Source organism: Varanus komodoensis, unplaced genomic scaffold, assembly GCF_004798865.1.
Source record: "Varanus komodoensis strain SLA01 unplaced genomic scaffold, ASM479886v1 scaffold6_2, whole genome shotgun sequence".
NCBI classification, from domain to species: domain Eukaryota; kingdom Metazoa; phylum Chordata; class Lepidosauria; order Squamata; family Varanidae; genus Varanus; species Varanus komodoensis.
Window position 1 is genome coordinate 10,816,354 of NW_025336346.1, and position 16,854 is coordinate 10,833,207.

General features: G+C 41.5%; 1 protein-coding gene across 2 annotated transcripts in view; it reads right to left on the reverse strand.

Annotated features, from left to right (window-relative positions):
* Nucleotides 1-5,714: 5,714 nt before the first annotated feature.
* RAF1 (Raf-1 proto-oncogene, serine/threonine kinase) overlaps nucleotides 5,715-16,854 on the reverse strand; it is a 52,748-nt gene continuing 41,608 nt past the window's right edge. For both annotated transcript variants that reach the window (XM_044451141.1, XM_044451140.1), the window contains 7 exons: nucleotides 14,794-14,878; nucleotides 14,226-14,402; nucleotides 13,784-13,830; nucleotides 12,295-12,413; nucleotides 10,650-10,781; nucleotides 8,442-8,576; nucleotides 5,715-6,853 (listed from right to left, as the gene is read on the reverse strand). In XM_044451141.1, the coding sequence (XP_044307076.1) occupies nucleotides 6,713-6,853; nucleotides 8,442-8,576; nucleotides 10,650-10,781; nucleotides 12,295-12,413; nucleotides 13,784-13,830; nucleotides 14,226-14,402; nucleotides 14,794-14,878 (836 nt within the window). In that variant the 3' untranslated portion in view covers nucleotides 5,715-6,712. The remainder of the gene's footprint in view (nucleotides 6,854-8,441; nucleotides 8,577-10,649; nucleotides 10,782-12,294; nucleotides 12,414-13,783; nucleotides 13,831-14,225; nucleotides 14,403-14,793; nucleotides 14,879-16,854) is intronic.

The following is a 16,854-nucleotide window of genomic DNA, read 5'->3' on the forward strand; positions in this document are numbered from 1 at the left end:
CCCCTCACAACTGGCATAGACAGAACCGTATCAGCTGTTCTCCATGGCTATGAAAGTAACCTCAGAGGGACTAAAGGATGGGGAGGGGAGTAGACTACAACTTCCAGGATCCAAGTTATCCTGAAGCTACTCCAACCTCCATCTCTGAGACACTGTTGCTCAATAGCCAATAACAGCTGCTTAGTTGAAATATGAAGCAAGAGGAATGAAGAGGTGAAAATTGCCTCTGCTGCTCATCCCACTCTGCAATGCATGCCCATAAACTTATGAGTTCAGACAGCCCTGAACATTTAGGCCAGTGCTCTAAATGATTGTCTCAATTTAAAATTTCCAGATGCCAGCTGGATTACCATTTGGATTTCTTTCAGACAACTGGAGCATCATTATTTGAATTAGCAGGGAGTGGATGTTAAAGGAGACACAAAAATCTGCCCAAGGCCACCCAAAAATATACGACTATGCAAGGAATCCCAGTATCTACACCTAACAGGACTAATTTGCCTCATTGTTCTGGAAAAACGTCTTCCTATAGTGCAGTACTACTTGATGCCAATCTCTTCAAAAGTAGCAATAGTTTTAATGGAAAAATACCAGCAAACACAAAAGTGATTCCATAATCAATGTAAAAATTCCCTTCTTTCCATCTACGACTGCATTGCAAGATTTGGTGCATTTGTACAATGAATTACCTTTCCACTTGCATTTAAGTAGAGCATGGATTTACATTTCATATCAAATTTCTAACATTGGAAACTCTACACCGCTTTATGTGTGTTCTTTCTGACTGACATGTCTACAACTTGTGCTAGAAAGGAGAAACTAAAATCTTAAGCAGGCAGTAATTTTAGCTTGGACTGCAGCCAGCAGGGTTTCATGGAAGATGAAACAGGCCTCTCCTAATCTGTTCCAGCTACAAGTTCTTAGGTTACACCTTCAGTTTCCAGAATCTGAGCAAGTGCTGGTGTGACTAAAGGCCCATGTACCCACAAGTTTTGGGGCTGAAAAGCATTTCATTTTCAGTTTTGGCTTCTTCCATTATAGTCAAATAATAGCAACTCAATACATTACTACCAAGCATAAATAACAGCAGTTCTTACAAACACTTTCTCCTGCCTACCACTAAAGGAAATGTCTAGCTCTGATGCACCATCTTAGCCATATTCTTGCATCAAAAAAACTTTCAAAAAAGCAACAGAAGCGTTGAACAGAACCTACATTATTGGATACTGTGTTCACTTTTAACTCCCATCTCTACCCAGCAATACCCCCTCTGCAAGTTAGAGCCAGGCTGAATCTCAGTACCCTCTAGCTGTCTTCCCCTGTGGCTGTACTGAGCATTTATATTTTAAGGCAGATGTGTGGAACATGTGGCCCACCAGATGATGCTGGACTGGGGCAACTCTAAACACCCTTAACCATTGGCTACACTGATTAGATTGATGCAAACTGCAGTCCAACATCAGGAAAAAAAACATGTTTCCCATTTGAAAGATACAGATAAGTTTGCATCATCTAAAGATGTGTTCAGTGGTTCAACAGCTATATCTGGCATTCATTATTGTGCTCACATTACACAACAGGCTCAACCTTAATGGGACTTCAGCCCAAGCAAAGTGATTGGAATGTGGTACATTCTTCCCAAACTGCAAAACAACTGAATTCATGCGGAGATCTCAATTGTTGAGCTTCCGCAAGTACACCAAAGTACAGCAATATCTGTTTTCAGGTGCTGGTCACCTTAGAAGTCCACACTAGATATACTTTCTGATGTTACATTGATAGCATGCTGGAAAACATTAGCCTCACAGCTGTATAATTACACATTCTTTACAAGGACAAGAACAATAGCAGCAGAGGCCAATTGTCTCATCCCATGAACCACACCTAACTGCATAACAGTCTCCCCCAACCTAATGCCTTCCAAACATGTTAGATCACAACCCTTGTCTCCCCAGCCAACAAAGCCAATAATGGGAGTTGCAGTTGGGTCTATGTGGTGGGTACCAGGTTGGTGAAGGCCACTGCATAGGTTCAGACCACAAGGCACTTTCTTTCCACAACTCTTGCTCCTCCAAATAAAGAATTCATGGGACTAGGCCTTTCAAGCAGAAATGTGTAAGCCGAAATATGAAGAGATGAATACAATTCACCCAGTACTTGGCCACAGCCTTAAGTCCTTTGAGTTATAATCATCAGGTGGCAGTGCCAAGCATCCGAAGCACTGTCCAGCACAATGGTTCCACCAAATTTGTTGTAAAAGCCGGTATGAGCATGCACTGGAAAACAGTATGAAATAAGAAAGGTATAGAAGGAACTAGGGAATGCTTTTCAGGCGTGGGATATCATTTCAGCAGCAGGCAAGCTACACAATTGTACTGCTTGGTATGTAGAATAAATGACAGATGCTTACAGTATGGAAGGCAACTGGGTGAGTTTGGGTGAAAAATGCAAACTGGAACTACAAATTGGAAGTCAGTCTTCCCACTGAGACATACCTGTGGAACTGTTTCTGAAGGGGTACAATCCAACCAAAGCAGGATGAAGCATTGCCATACTGTGCCTCCCTAAGCCTGACCAAGTCTTTCTACTTAATAAACTCTAAAAGCTTTTACTATAAAACCCATCTGACAAGATTAGTTGCACCATCTGTCCATTGTATCTGTATATGATAATAAGGGAAACACTACGCAAATTAGCACCTACTTTCATCTAGATAGATAGCACAAGGAAAGAGACTGATTCCATATGACAGCTTTTCCCAACCAGGTGCTCTCTAGGTATTTTGGACTACAGCTCCCAACATAGAAACAGAGTGAGTCAGAAGGGACCTCCCGGGCCATCTAGTCTGACCTCCAGCACCAGCCAGCTCTGCTCACAACATGTCCACCATGTCCATGCCCAGCCTATCTTTGAACACCCTCACCAATGGGGCCTCAATGACCTCTCGTGGAAGCCCATTCCACACCCTCAGGGTCCTAACTGTCAGGAAGTGCTTCCTGGCACCTAAAGAGACCTTGGTTCCCTGAGCTTTGCTCCGTTGGAGTGCATCCTGCCTTCCTCTGCAGGGGAGAACTGGTCTCTACCCACCTGTGTGTGACATCCCCTCACATACCTGTATGTCACCAACAGATCCCTTCTGAGTCTCCTCCAGGCTGAAGAGACCCAGTTCCCTCAGTCTCGCCTCATATGGCATCCCCTGCAAACCAGCCACCAACTTTGTGGCCCTACGCTGCACTGACTCCAACATGGCTATATCCTTTCTGCAATGAGGGGCCCAAAACTGAGCACAGTACTCCAGTTGTGGGCGTACCAGAGTCATACAAAGTGGTAGTAATACCTCTCTCAGTCTAGAAGCCACACTTCTGGCTATGCAACCAAGGGTGGCGTTCGCCCTCTTGACCACCGCATCACACTGCTGACTCATGTTTAGCCTGCAGTCAACCAGTACCCCGAGGTTCCTTTCACAAGTGCTGCTCTCCAGCCACTTGTCACCTAACCTGTACTTATGACACCTATTCCTATGCGCCAAGTGCAAGACCTTACACTTATCCACATTGAACGCCATCCTGTTGTCTCCTGCCCGCTTCCATAGTCTGTCCAGATCCTTCTGGATCTGGAGTACCTGCTCCTCAGTGTGGCCACTGCTCCAGTTTTAGTATCATCGGCGAATTTGATCAGCAGACTGTTCATCCCTTCTTCCATGTCATTTATGAAAAGATTAAACAGGATCGGCCCCAGGACAGAGCCCTGACCATTGGGTATTCTGACCACATTCCTGACCATTGGGTATTCTGACCACTGCTGCTGCCACCAAGAGCGTAAATGTACAAAAATATATCTCAATCCATCCAGTGTTAGCAACTATGAAATAAATAGGATCTATCTGGATTACAGTCATAGTCCCTGAGTAACTGCACATTTTTAACCCATCACAAGTCCAGAAAAATGCAAGCCTCTTACAAAGCAGTACACTCCTGAAGATAACCTCCCTCAATCTTATGCACATCTCCTCAGAAGTCAACTCCATTGCATTCAGGGATGTCATGCGTATAATTGTAGCACTATTGAACTAGTAAATGTTACTGAATTTTTTAAATCAAAAAACAACCAACCAACCCTATAGGATAGACACAAAGCAATTCACATGAAAAACAGTGATTTCCAAATAGTTTTTAAAGTCTTGAATTGGTTTCAAGTTTTTAGAAATACAAGTAGCTGATAGTTATACGAAGGGCACGTGTGGATATTTAGACTGATCATTATCAGCACTTCCAGCTGATACTATCTGCATTTTGAAAAACCTTCATATCAAATGTAAATATGGTCCTCACCTGGTTGCAGTAACTTTCATCCCAGGCCTACAGACCAGAGGCAAAGGATGAATTTACATGATTGCTGCTTCTTCTATTGGCTTTACATTACCTTGTGGCAAGACCTCTCAAAGTAGTTTATCAAGTTCCAGTTCTCAATCACCTCAAGTTTGACAAGCTGAAAAATGTAGTTATGCTGGATGCATAACAACATGAGTGCTAATTTAGTTGAACTAAATGCAAGTGTGCTGACAACGCACAAATCCACCACAGATCTGCAGAGAGCAAACACCTCTCAAGCTACTAGAAAATACTTTTAACAAGAGTTACATTTCTCTGCATCTTGAGACTCTCTTTGTAGATATGCACTAAAAGCAGTCCACATTTGCAATGGCAGACCAGGCACAAAAGATCTCCACCCATTCACCACAGACAAAAGACTGGCCTAAAATAGGTCCTGAAGGGTACCTCCTTGGACCAGTCCAGTCCCAGATAATACTTTCTCCAAGAGTCTGCCTCTAGAACCTTGACTAGTGCCTGGACCTCTGCTGGGCAACAAGGAAGGACAAAGCAAGTTTACCCACAGAGCCATGGTAGACAACCCAATGTCCTTCAGAAGGTTTGGTCACAGCCCCCATAATTCCATGCTCCCTGGAACTATAGGAGGTACAATCCAAAACATCTGGCAACAACCAAGGTTGTCTGCTCTTTCCACAGACAAAGTTTGTGAAAACAGGGAGAAGATGATTGGAAGTGTGCACAAGCGAAGTGGGCCAAAAGTCCATGAAAGTTAGAGAAGCCCTTTTATTTGGAATCTATCCTTACAATAAAGTGAAGTGCGGGGGGAATCCCATGGCTGACAACTCTAGAGGCCTATCAAAATGCATGTAGTCTTTCTGGGCTGTGAGATCAACCCCCAGTATTGCATATGTCTCTGTCAGTGAAACAGAGTTGCCTTCTTTGTCATTTTCCTGTCCTTCATGTGAAAACATACAGCTTTTAAGTATTATTGTGAAAAACTGATAGAGTAACAAAATAATTCACAGAAGTTTGAGATATTAAAGCCTATGTGACCTCAAGAGAAGGAGAATCATTAAATGAGATCTATTTTCTTACTGCACCTAACTTGGAAATTCAGGTTGGTATGCTATGGAAAAGGAAAAGCTGGGAATCCCAGTTTTAAACCTTACAGAAGATTTGTGTAACAGCAACACACAATGGTGGTTATTCAGAGTAAGAAAAATAGGTAATCTATTTTGACTCATTAAGCATACATGGTAAACTGTATTTTAAAGACAGGGAACAGAGCTACCTAAATATCTACCTAGAACACACATACATATGACCACACATGCGCGCACACACAATCTGACAAATCGGTTAAAAACCGATTGAATGACAAAGTTTAATTTAATTTATTTTATTAAAATAAGATAATCAGAAGAACCTGGGTTTACAATAAATGCTTTCTCTCAAAAGCAATAAAAACAAAATTAAAACCCAAATCAGCAAGTGAAAAACCTGTATATGCCAAGTTTCTTTATAGTGCATCTCAGAAAAAAGTTTCAGAACAGACTAAAGGCTGCTTTTTTGCAGAAATATATTGACAGTATTCCTTATTTTGCCTCTCCTTCTCCCACAAAGCTATAGCTTCTTGCTGGACCCTCCAGGTGCTGCAAGAAACAAGTCCGAAGTACCCAAACAGCTTCTTATGTAATTCTAAGATGATTGTTGCAAGATTGTGCTAGCTTCCTTCTCTGAGCAGTACTAGTTAGAATATAATTCTTGCCATAAAATGAGCATTTTTTCTATGTGCAAAACTATCTGTGTTGTTGAAACTTTACATGCAATAATGTCATCTTGATGCCTAGTAGAAGAAACTTCCTTTTCCCTCTTCTCTTGTCTTCTTTGTGGATGGCCAATTTAGTAAAAATCTCTCCAGCCTGAATGGTACAAAGTTTCATGTTATCAGAACAGCACCATTTGCATTCACTCTTCTCAAGCACTAAGTTACCTTTATAGTTGCTATAGGAAAAAAAAAACCAGTTTATTCAGCAGAATGCAATGGGGGGAGGGGTGAAACCAGTCATCCTTTCTTCTTCTTCTTCTTCTTTTCCTTGCTTTGCATATGGGGAAAAATAAGGCTCAAGTGCATCTATAAAAAATAGCAATAGAGCTTCTTGTATACAGTTCGCTAACTATTTCAATATGATAAACTGTAGAAAAAGGCAACATGGAGTTTTGTCCCTGTAGAATTAAAATGGTAGAAATTCATAGCAGCTCATTCATAAAACTGGCATCCAGATGAATCCCATGCTGGCTCTGCAATCCTGTAGACTGAGGCATTCAAAGCGCAACTGCTAGAACTGTTGAAGAGAGCCGTGGCAGTGCACACAGAGCTCTTAAAAGACAGGTAGCTTTGTTGATGTCAATGTGCATGAATTTATGTCCTGTGTGTGCGTTGCACGATGTAAAGAAGGTTCGGAAGCACTTCGGTTGATTTTGGGTAAAGAGTGCTGCAGCAATTCAATGGAAGACAGTATCTGAGGGGACAAGGTGGGGAGGAGAGAAAAGCGGGAAATGAGTACTGTTTGCATACCTCCACCCATGAAGTTTGTTGTTCTGAATATTATCTATATCATGGCACCAATAAACTCCACACATTGTAAAGTCACTTAAGGAGGGTGGGGGGGGGGGATAAAAAATAGTTTCCCTAAGCTTACAACCTAAATGGAAACAGTGTGAGGCAAATAGCTGACAAAAGGGCAAATGCTATTTTGGGATGCATTTAACAGAAATTTTACTTCCAAATCACAAGTAGTAGTAGTTCCTCTATACTCCTCACGAGTCAGACCTCACCTGGAATACTGTGTCCAGTTCTGGGAACCAAGATTTAGGAAAGATGCAGGTAAATTAGAAAGGGTCCAGAGGAGGACAACAAAAATTGATCCAGGGTTTAGAAGCACTGCCCTGTGAGGAGAGACTGAGAGAACTGGGCATGTTCAGCCTTGAGAAGAGAAGACTCAGGGCAGACATGATATCCCTCTATTAAGTATCTCACAGGCTGTCACAAAGAGGAAGGTCAAGCTCTCCTCTTGCTGATACCAATGTGCAGAACATGGAATAATCAAGTCAAGATGCAACAACCCAGATTCACGCTGAACATCTGAAAATGCTTTCTCACTGTCAGAGCAGTATGACAGTGGAACCAGCTGCCTCGAGAGGTGGTGGGCTCTCCCACACTGGAGACATTCAAAAAGAAGCTGGAGAGCCACCTGAGTGGGGTGGAGTAACGTGGTGCCCTGCAACAGCAGGGGACTGGACTCGATGGCCTTCATGGCCCCTTCCAACTCTACTATTCTATGATTCTATGACAGGGAGAAAAGCAGAAAAATGGACAGGCAAGTGTAAAACCAGGTAACTAAGTAAGCGTGAGCAATAAGCTTAGTTTCAGCTGGCAATGTAATGCATATGAGGGATTGGAGAACTAGCTCAATAGAAATTTCTGATAGTTGTCATAAGATTACAGATCAATTCAGAACATCATAAATATATTACACTATATTAAGCTTCACCAAGGTATTAAAAGTGAATTGAATCCACTATTTCCTTTTTAAAGACTGCTATATAATGTTGGATATACAAAAATGACGATTAAATGTACTGACTATAGTGTGGCCCAGAGTTTTACAAACTAGTATGTTTAGAAGCAAGACCTTTTAGAAGACATTAAAAAAATCTGCCCTTAAAATATATATCCTGTGTAACATTTACAAAGGCTAGATACAGATGAGAGACTGTGGAAGGATGCAGCTTTTCAATGACTGTCTTCACCAGTCACTGCTCTCTCCCTAGGCCTGGGTAAGGCTGCTGCTAGCACAGCACCCATGGAAGCTCTTGTCAACCCCATCCTCTACATCACAACCATTTCTGGTGCTTAAGATCCCCTACTCCCAAGTAGGAAAGATGTCAGCCGCAGGATGGAGTTTATATTCTTCTCCTCTTTGAGTCAATCTGTATGTACACAAAGGCTATTCTTCAGTATTTCTGTCATTTTTCCTTGTATCTTGCTTTATTCAGATACATCACAAAAGGGTGATCATTCTGTAAGAGTTTTAAAACTGGCTTTACCTGTGGGAAGAGAGGTCTTTCTTCCCGAACTTTCTTCACACAATCTGCTACAAGCCGCTTCATAGCTTTGGGACAGTTTTTGTACAGTTTACTGAGGTCTGGTGATGCATAACCATGACCAACCATGAAAATGATCTAAGAATAAGCAAACCAACAAAGTTTAGTAAACCAGACAGAGTGTCAACTACAGTGAAAATGTTTTTAATATAAACTTCACTATTCATAGAGCATGGAGACCAGATGGACAGCTGTATGCGTTTTTAAGAGGAAGGGCCAAAGCCCAACATGGAAGAGCACCTGGCTTTATGTTCAATCCCTGCTGTTTCCAGGTGCAATGGGGAAAGACTCCTGTTCAAAACCCTGAAGAGTTTCTGCTGGGTGCACCAATGATCTGACATGGTAAAAGATCTTTCCTAAAGTCCATTTGAGTGACTGCCAACAAACAAAATTAATTGCCCAGAATTCACCCTCATCCAGGAAGGAACATATGTACATGGAAGCAGCTTAGCAGATGGGAAGCTTCTGTGGACTGGATATGGATCTGCAGTGTGATACATGGACCATTTTACCTAGTTTAGTACAAATTATGTACCATTGTCTCCTTCTCCCTATTGCTTCACTTATAAGAATAGGTACATGTGTAAACTACTGCCCAGTGATTTCCACATGCATTTTTGAGAGGAGTAGCCAGGAATCCATGTCAGATTATTTCCTGTAATTCTAGCCACTAGTTTCAAAATGATACGTTATTTATTTGACTCTGAATCTACCTGATACAGAAAAGAGGAGTATTATTTGCTCAGTTTACAAAAAGCTGAAGATGGCCACACCTGAGCTGAATACATGAAGCCATCTTCTATCATTCAGGGAGAAATGAGAGAGAGAAAAGCCCTAAGTGAAGTGATGTCGTGCACCTGTTGGCATAGAATGTCAGTACCACACCTGAACTGCATCACCTACAGAAGCACCCTAAGAATGCTGCCACTGACAAGGTCACTTATTCCATCCCCAGCTATAAACACTTAAAAAGTACCTTAACATTAGGGCTCTAAAATTTTTGTCTGCTGATCCTGCCCAAGTCAAATTCTACAGGTAACACTGCTTTCCTTGATGGAGACATCTCAACAACAAAGGAAGCCACACTCCAGAAGGGAAGCCAGATGGGGAGCACCCCAGATTCAGTCGGTGCATGGCAGAGGGATCAGAAGGAGGGATCCATTGGAGGCCTTGAGATGCCTCCCACAGGGAAAGAGGAACTTGCCAGCTTTACTGCTGTCCAGCCGTGACGCTTACAAGGGCTGCGGGCAGCCTCTAACCAAGAAGCCCCAGTCAACTATACTGTACCAACACACACAAGGGTGAGGAGCTAGTCACTTTGGCTGTCAAACCAGCTCTGCTCGTCCTCCTTACCTTGGAGCTGTCAGTAGGTAGGAATCACCACCCAGCTGCCAGGGCAATCCTTGCCCACTTCTACAACTTCAGATTTGGAAGGAAGGCGGTTGCCTATCACGTGCACTTCCAATTGCTGCCCTACTTACTGCAGTGAGAATCACTGCCAAAACCTGCCTGTAATTAGCACTGAGGACTCTCTTCAAATATTGGACTAGTAAAAGTGATTTCCCCTCAGTCATATCCCATTGACTGGAAGTAGTTCAGGGACTTTCTCCCATCTAGCACACACCAGTTATCTATGAATAAAACTTTCAGACAGGCAGACAGAAAAGGAGAGAGTTCCCAAACAATTTGTTAACCTAAGGCAAGATCAACTTTAGAGCCACCCCCAGCCCAATCCTATAGAAACAGAGAAGCTCAGAAACTGATAAGGATTCCTAGACTACACACTAGTATGTCTAGGAAAAACTCACTGGTGGGCACTGAGCCATGATAAGTTTTAGCTAAATAGTTAATTTGTATTTGTGGAGCTCTGATTCACCATCCTCAGAAGCCTGATGCTAACACATATTGCACAAGAGGTTGGGGTAGAGTATATGGTTACTGATACTGCAAACTGATACCCTGTGCACTGCTCATAAGATGCATGTAGCCAAGTTCTACGTACGATTTACCATTTTCAAAACAGACAGAAAACAGTGGAATATAATTAGACTGTTCTTTGTCCCATTACACTCTAGAGAAAATCCAGTTATTTTGAAATTAGTGCATGTTAGAGAAAACAGTGCATTACATTAAAAAGCAAAAATTTCTCACCTGGTCTCTATTGTTAATCTGGGAATAGGGTAGCTCTCCTGTCATCAATTCATACAATACTATTCCATAAGAATAGACATCTGATTGGAAACTGAACGGATTGCTATCCTGCATTCGGATGACTTCTGGTGCCTAACAAAACAAACCCAAAAAAAAGCATACTAAGAATTTTTGCCTAGAAAAATGAAAACTTGACCACAATCAATCACAATCCACAATCACAATTCCAAACAAGTTTAACTCACTGAAAATAGTTTCCCAAAACTTTCAAATTGATTCTGAAAAGACACTGGTAACACTGTTTACAGCAGTAAATATTTTATGTTATAATGAATCAGTCAAGTCTTGATGCTCCCAGCACATGTTTTTGCATGTCAAATGACAAGGGCACCTCAGTTTTCAATTTAAACTACAAGATGTAACAGGGACTGAAATTACAAAATCATTAAGAGCAAGAAAAAAACATTCTGAAAAATGATAGGCACACATGTCATTAAAAGCCACATGCTATGAAAAATTACGTAAGAATTAAGGTTAGTAGAAAACTGACAAAATTAAAGGAATCAGATAGTAACATTTAACTGCTTAAAAGCATCAGCAACACATTGATCCAATTAAGGTGCAACAAACCATGACTTGTTGTTACATGAATGGGTCAGCCTAAGCCTCAGGCTGCCTCTGCATGAGAAGGAGATCATCTTCGTAGACAGTATTTCAGAACTTTCTAGAATTTGGCAGGCTGCCCAGCCACCCTTCCCCAGTGTGCATACTCAAGGGGACATGGCTTCCTCTCCTGGCTCAGCACCTAATGGACACGTGCAATACCTTTTAAGAGAGCACTGAGCAGGAGTATGATACATACTTGCAGTTGCAGAAGGGATGGAAGGAGGATCTAGTGTCTGCACAGGTGAATATTCAAGAACCCAGTTAAAGGCAAGCAAGCTGTGCTTCTTTTTGTCTCTCTGCAGCCACAAAGATGAATGACAGAAAGCTAACTTCCTGGAGACTGGCCAAGAGGCAAAGAAGCCACAGAACTCAACATGTCCCTTCCAAAATATCTGTCCTAGCTTGAACTCCTAAAGTTTATAGCGCTGAACAAATGTAGAGTGCTGGGACTAGACCCCTTCCTGGAAAAGATTCAAGACAGACCTTCTGTGGAAGATGATGGAGGACAACACGAACTATAAAATGAAGATGGGAAGAACAAACAAATTAGATGCTGCGTGTGGGATATAGAAAATGGCTTAATGAGGCTAACATAACTGTTAGCCGATGAAAGTCTCTGGAAGGATGCCTCTGCAGTGTGTGTGTTGAGTTTTTTTTTTTTTTTTTTTTTAACACAGAGACCACAAAGGAGAAAAGTATTCTGCATTCAGCTTGACATTCTAGTTTGTTTCAAGTAATCACAATTCCTTAATTTTTGATATAAAGAAGAACTGTAAAATAGCACTACTTCAGGAAACGTTCAGATGTGTGCCTACATCTTCCACAAGGGGCTCTGCCTTTAGTGAAATACCTTAGTTCTCAGGGAACAAAGAAAAAGTGAGAAAAGATTTTGGATTGCACTGTAAATTTAAAGAGTCAGAGGATCATAATTAATGTGAGATCAGCTCAGTGGCTTTTTTCTTAAATACATGATACTTACCATCCAGAGAACAGATCCTGTAGGCTGTTCTACCTGTTGAGAGCCACTCCACCTGGATTTGACTGTTGCCAGGCCAAAGTCTCCTATCTTCACTGTGCGGTCTTCATGAAGAAATATATCTACATAATTGTTCAGGAACACACATTTAAGTTCCCAAACATTGGCACTGCCCTCCTTGTATTCAACTTGGTGTTTCTAGAAGACTGCCCACACTATTTTATTACTTAACACAATCACTGCATTTTAATGATGCTATACAATATTCAATATTTATGGAAGGGAGTAAGATACCAGAAGTGCTTCCTTCCTCCTTCCTGGCACCCAACTCCTCTCTCTGGTTTGCTGGATCACAGAGACAATGCTTGCCCTCTATTTTACCTGCAGAACCCACGCCCAGACCCACACACACTATCTTGTCCCCCCACCCCCCACCACTGTCTTGATATAGCACAATGGACATGTCTTCTTCCTTCCACCTACAGAAATAAAGTTGCCCCCAAAGGCCAGCAGCTTTGCAGCTGTTTCCCTTCTTCTCCTTGCTGCAGCTTTGAGTATTGCCGTATGAGACTTTTATCATGCAATCACCCTGCCCCTTTCACAGAATGGTATGGAGGGTCCAGATGTTGTCTTCCTCTTGCAACCCTCCTGAGCTTTCCCACCACTTCTTCCATCTTTTTTCTTTCCACAAAAAAGTTTGTTAAGGAAGAAAATGCACAACAGCTACACAGTGTCCATCTACTGGTAGTGCTACTGGTGTGAGCCCTCTGTCTTCTACTGGCGGAAGCATCTTATAATATGAATTAATGGTTTAACATTGGTAGAACGTGGATTTTATTCGTATGTGATACTGCCACAGTTCTGCAAAATTAGAGAATCTTTTTTCTACACACAAAAAGGTGTCCTAAGCAGCTATGAAGTACTAAAATGATCAATAATAGCTTGTTTTCAAGCTACATTCGATGCTTTTGGCAGTCTGAAAAGAGTGTGTCTGCACTACATCGTAAAAGGTGGGAACGGGGGGGGGGGGCAAATATTCCCCTGACCTCCTGAAGTTGTCCAACTCTTCTAATGGGTGTTAATTTTAGAATGCATTATGGCTATTATGCTATTATTGTTTACAAAGTGTCTACTTTTCTGTGTCCTGCACTGAGTAATTTTTAATATACTGAAAATGCAGTATATAAATAAAGTGACTAAGGCTTAGCACCAATTCTGATAGGGACAATATACAGTGCAATCTGAGCATTATGAGATTTGTAAGGAACATCAGTTGTGCTTTGAATTTAGAGATCTTGAAAGTAGGAGCTGTTTTCAATCCAGATTTGTATGAAAATAATACATGAATAAGGAGGTATTCATTCATTTTGCCTTAACTGGTAGTCTTAAACTTACCAAATCACCACAGTCAACTAGAAATACTAGATTTCTTTACCATATTGATCAAACTAAAATAGATCAGTGCTTAGGTCACCAAGTAAGGAAAGGATACTATTTGATTTCATATCTCTGTGTATTATATTCTTCGCATGCAAGTAGCTGTAAACAGAAGTTGAAAAATGAAAATTTGAATATTTGAACAAGTGAGAATACAAAGCAACAAATTCCATTCTTAGTCAAATACAAGCAAATACAATTTTTTCAATTATTTAAAAATCATACTAAATGTTTAATATTCAGTATAGCTACAGAAGGCTATTTTATCCATTCAAATTAAGACAGTGCTGCTTTGTTATGTTGAGAGAAATGTCTCTGTAACCTTCACTTTTGCAAAATAAAAAAGAAAAGAAAAGAAGAAAAGAAACCATTGACTTGATTTTCTCTACAATTTATTGTGTGCTTCTGGAGTGACCCCCACCACTTCCACAGCTACAATCATTTTGTAGTTGTTTGTATGGTAACAAGTTGTCATAGCAACCCTTAAGCTTACTCACTCCATTCCTTGTGCTGTCTGTCTTGCAATATCAATACGTTGTAACATCTGAAACTTGGTCTCCTGGACATGCAGGTGTTTATACAAACTACTTCCTTCACACCACTGTGTAACAATAGCCAGATTATCTTTAGTCATGTAGCCCATGAACAGCAAAATATTAACATGCCGGGTTTTCCTAACAGAAACAAATAAGAACAAACATTTTTCAGTTGCATATTTAAAGACTGTAAAACCCATCTTCTTGACTATCATGGCCTTTTAAATGCTGAGAATCAAAGTACAGATGCACACATGGACCTTCTGCCCATTTGTTCAGCTGATCCTCTCACAGAACCTTTAGATACTGCTGTCTGAAGGGATTCAGACTGAGCGCTCTGTTTTGTGGTAACTCTACTTTCTCCTGTGGGGTGGTGGTTCTGGCTCCTGTCTCCATGGGACAAGGAAGGTGGTACTGATGGACTACATCAATTATCAATAACCCATGAGTTGTCATACCATATAAACTGGGCCCACGTGTTCTTCATAAAACAACTTAGTAAATACTGGAAGGCCTTTTGTTGGCTTACCTTAGTACAGCCACTTCATTTCGGAAAGCTTGAAATTGTTCTGGAGTTGGATCTACAACCTTTAATATCTTTACTGCTACATCTCCTGCAAACATAATCCAAAATCATCCAACATAATTATAATAGTCTTGCAGAACTTTGACATCTATCCACAAAGAATATAAAGGAATGGTCACCACAGATTTGGTAGTAAACCTTACATCCAGAAGACCCAGGTTCAGTCCCTTAAGAATCTCCTTAGGCAGGAAACCATGGAAAGAAAAGACAGTATCAGGCTAAAAAACCAATGCTATGCCTCAGTGAGGCTGTTTGCACACCATGATAGCCCACTGTGGGTTATTAAACCCATGGTGAGGCTGTAGCCATTTTGAATATGCAGGCCACTCTTGAAAGTTAACCTTTATTTGCAAGACATGACATGTGGGGGTTAAACAATCTCTTCATATCCCTAGAAAAGACCACGATGTTGTTAAACCCTTGCATAATCCACTGTTGCTTATATAGCCTATGTAGAGCCTTGTACCTGAGTCATTATAGATTGTTATCCACCTCTTGCTCCTTCAGTCTAGCAACCAGTATTGCAGGAGACTGTGTGGCTCTAGCTACTCTCTCTGGTATGATTGGAAGCACTTTCAGATCACCAGAGTTCCCCCTGCCATCCCCCCCCCCCCCACACCAAACTTCACATTCTGAATTCTCCATTCTAACAGCCACTAACAGCCCCTATTAAGTATCCAAGTGACACACTGGAGGGGCTATCAGTCGTTTGCCGGCACCCCTTTTTACCAAAAAAAAAAAAAAAAAAAGTACACCGCAATTGTGCAGTTTTATTAAGCTTTGAGAATCCCAGTACCAAGAGAAAATGATTTCCTCCACCCTTCTTTTGTATACCAAGTTCACTCACGTCTTTGCTTTGAAGAGACAGCTTTTTTTTAGCAGCTATCAAAACGAATCAACATGCAAAAAGCCCCTAATTTGGATCCTCCTTGAATCAATATTTATGATTTGTTCCTGCTATATTACAGCAGGCACCCAAAACAAGCAAGTTTTCCAATTTTTGCACCCATGAAAATGTGCACAACTGTACTTCCAATTAACCAAACTATTTGCACATATTTGGGGCACTTTTTAAAATGAGAAGTGGAAAACCACTGACAGCCCCTCCAATGTGCCACTTGAACAATTCAGCGGGGTTTGTCAGTGGTTGCCAAAATGGAGATCATAAAAAGAAATACCAGGGGGAAAAGGAGATGAGGAGAGCGACATAAAGCCAAAACAGCTTCAGATGGTGGGAGGAACTGAGTCGATGACAGTTGCCCCACCATTCTGCTTGGGCATCAGGAGAGCAGCTGCACCAGGCTGGAACTCTAACAAGCTTGGACAGAATGGCAATGGAGGTTTTACCACTCATGGTGAATGGCTTGCTTCCCACCACCCACAATCCATCATGGGGATAATCGTCCAGGTTTGAATGGCATGCCAATCCCCGTAAGTAGAACAAACCCTGCTACAGACCTTGGGTTGTTAGGATAGCCTATAGGGAAATCAAATGATCACCCTGAAGAAAGTGGTCTTGTCTGACAGTGGGGCAACCCATGATACTTCACTGTGCATAGTGGGTTGTTGTGTCATGTGCATCAGGTAGTTGTGAAGCTCTTATGTCAGATAATCTCTCTCAACACCAACACACTCATCTCAGTACAGAACAGGATCCAAAGAACCGCTCAACTATCTCAAAGGACCTTTGAAATGGCATTTGATGAAGAGCAGACCTGACCACAGAGGGAACTGACCACTGCTCGAACAGAGGGAACTCAAGTTTGCTCTATGGCCCAGGTGTCTTCTCCTACACAGCATACCCAGGCGCTTGGGTGCAGCTGAAGTGTTCTTTGGAACATGGCCAACATTCCAAGCACTGTATTTGTGGAAATACAGGAATACAGCATTGAAACACTCAAATACCAATTTTCTCTCCACTGTAGTACAGCACTCTCTCCTTATTAGAAAAATGGAAAAGATACTTAACATAGAGTGTGTTGCAATAATGAAACAAAGCGTCAA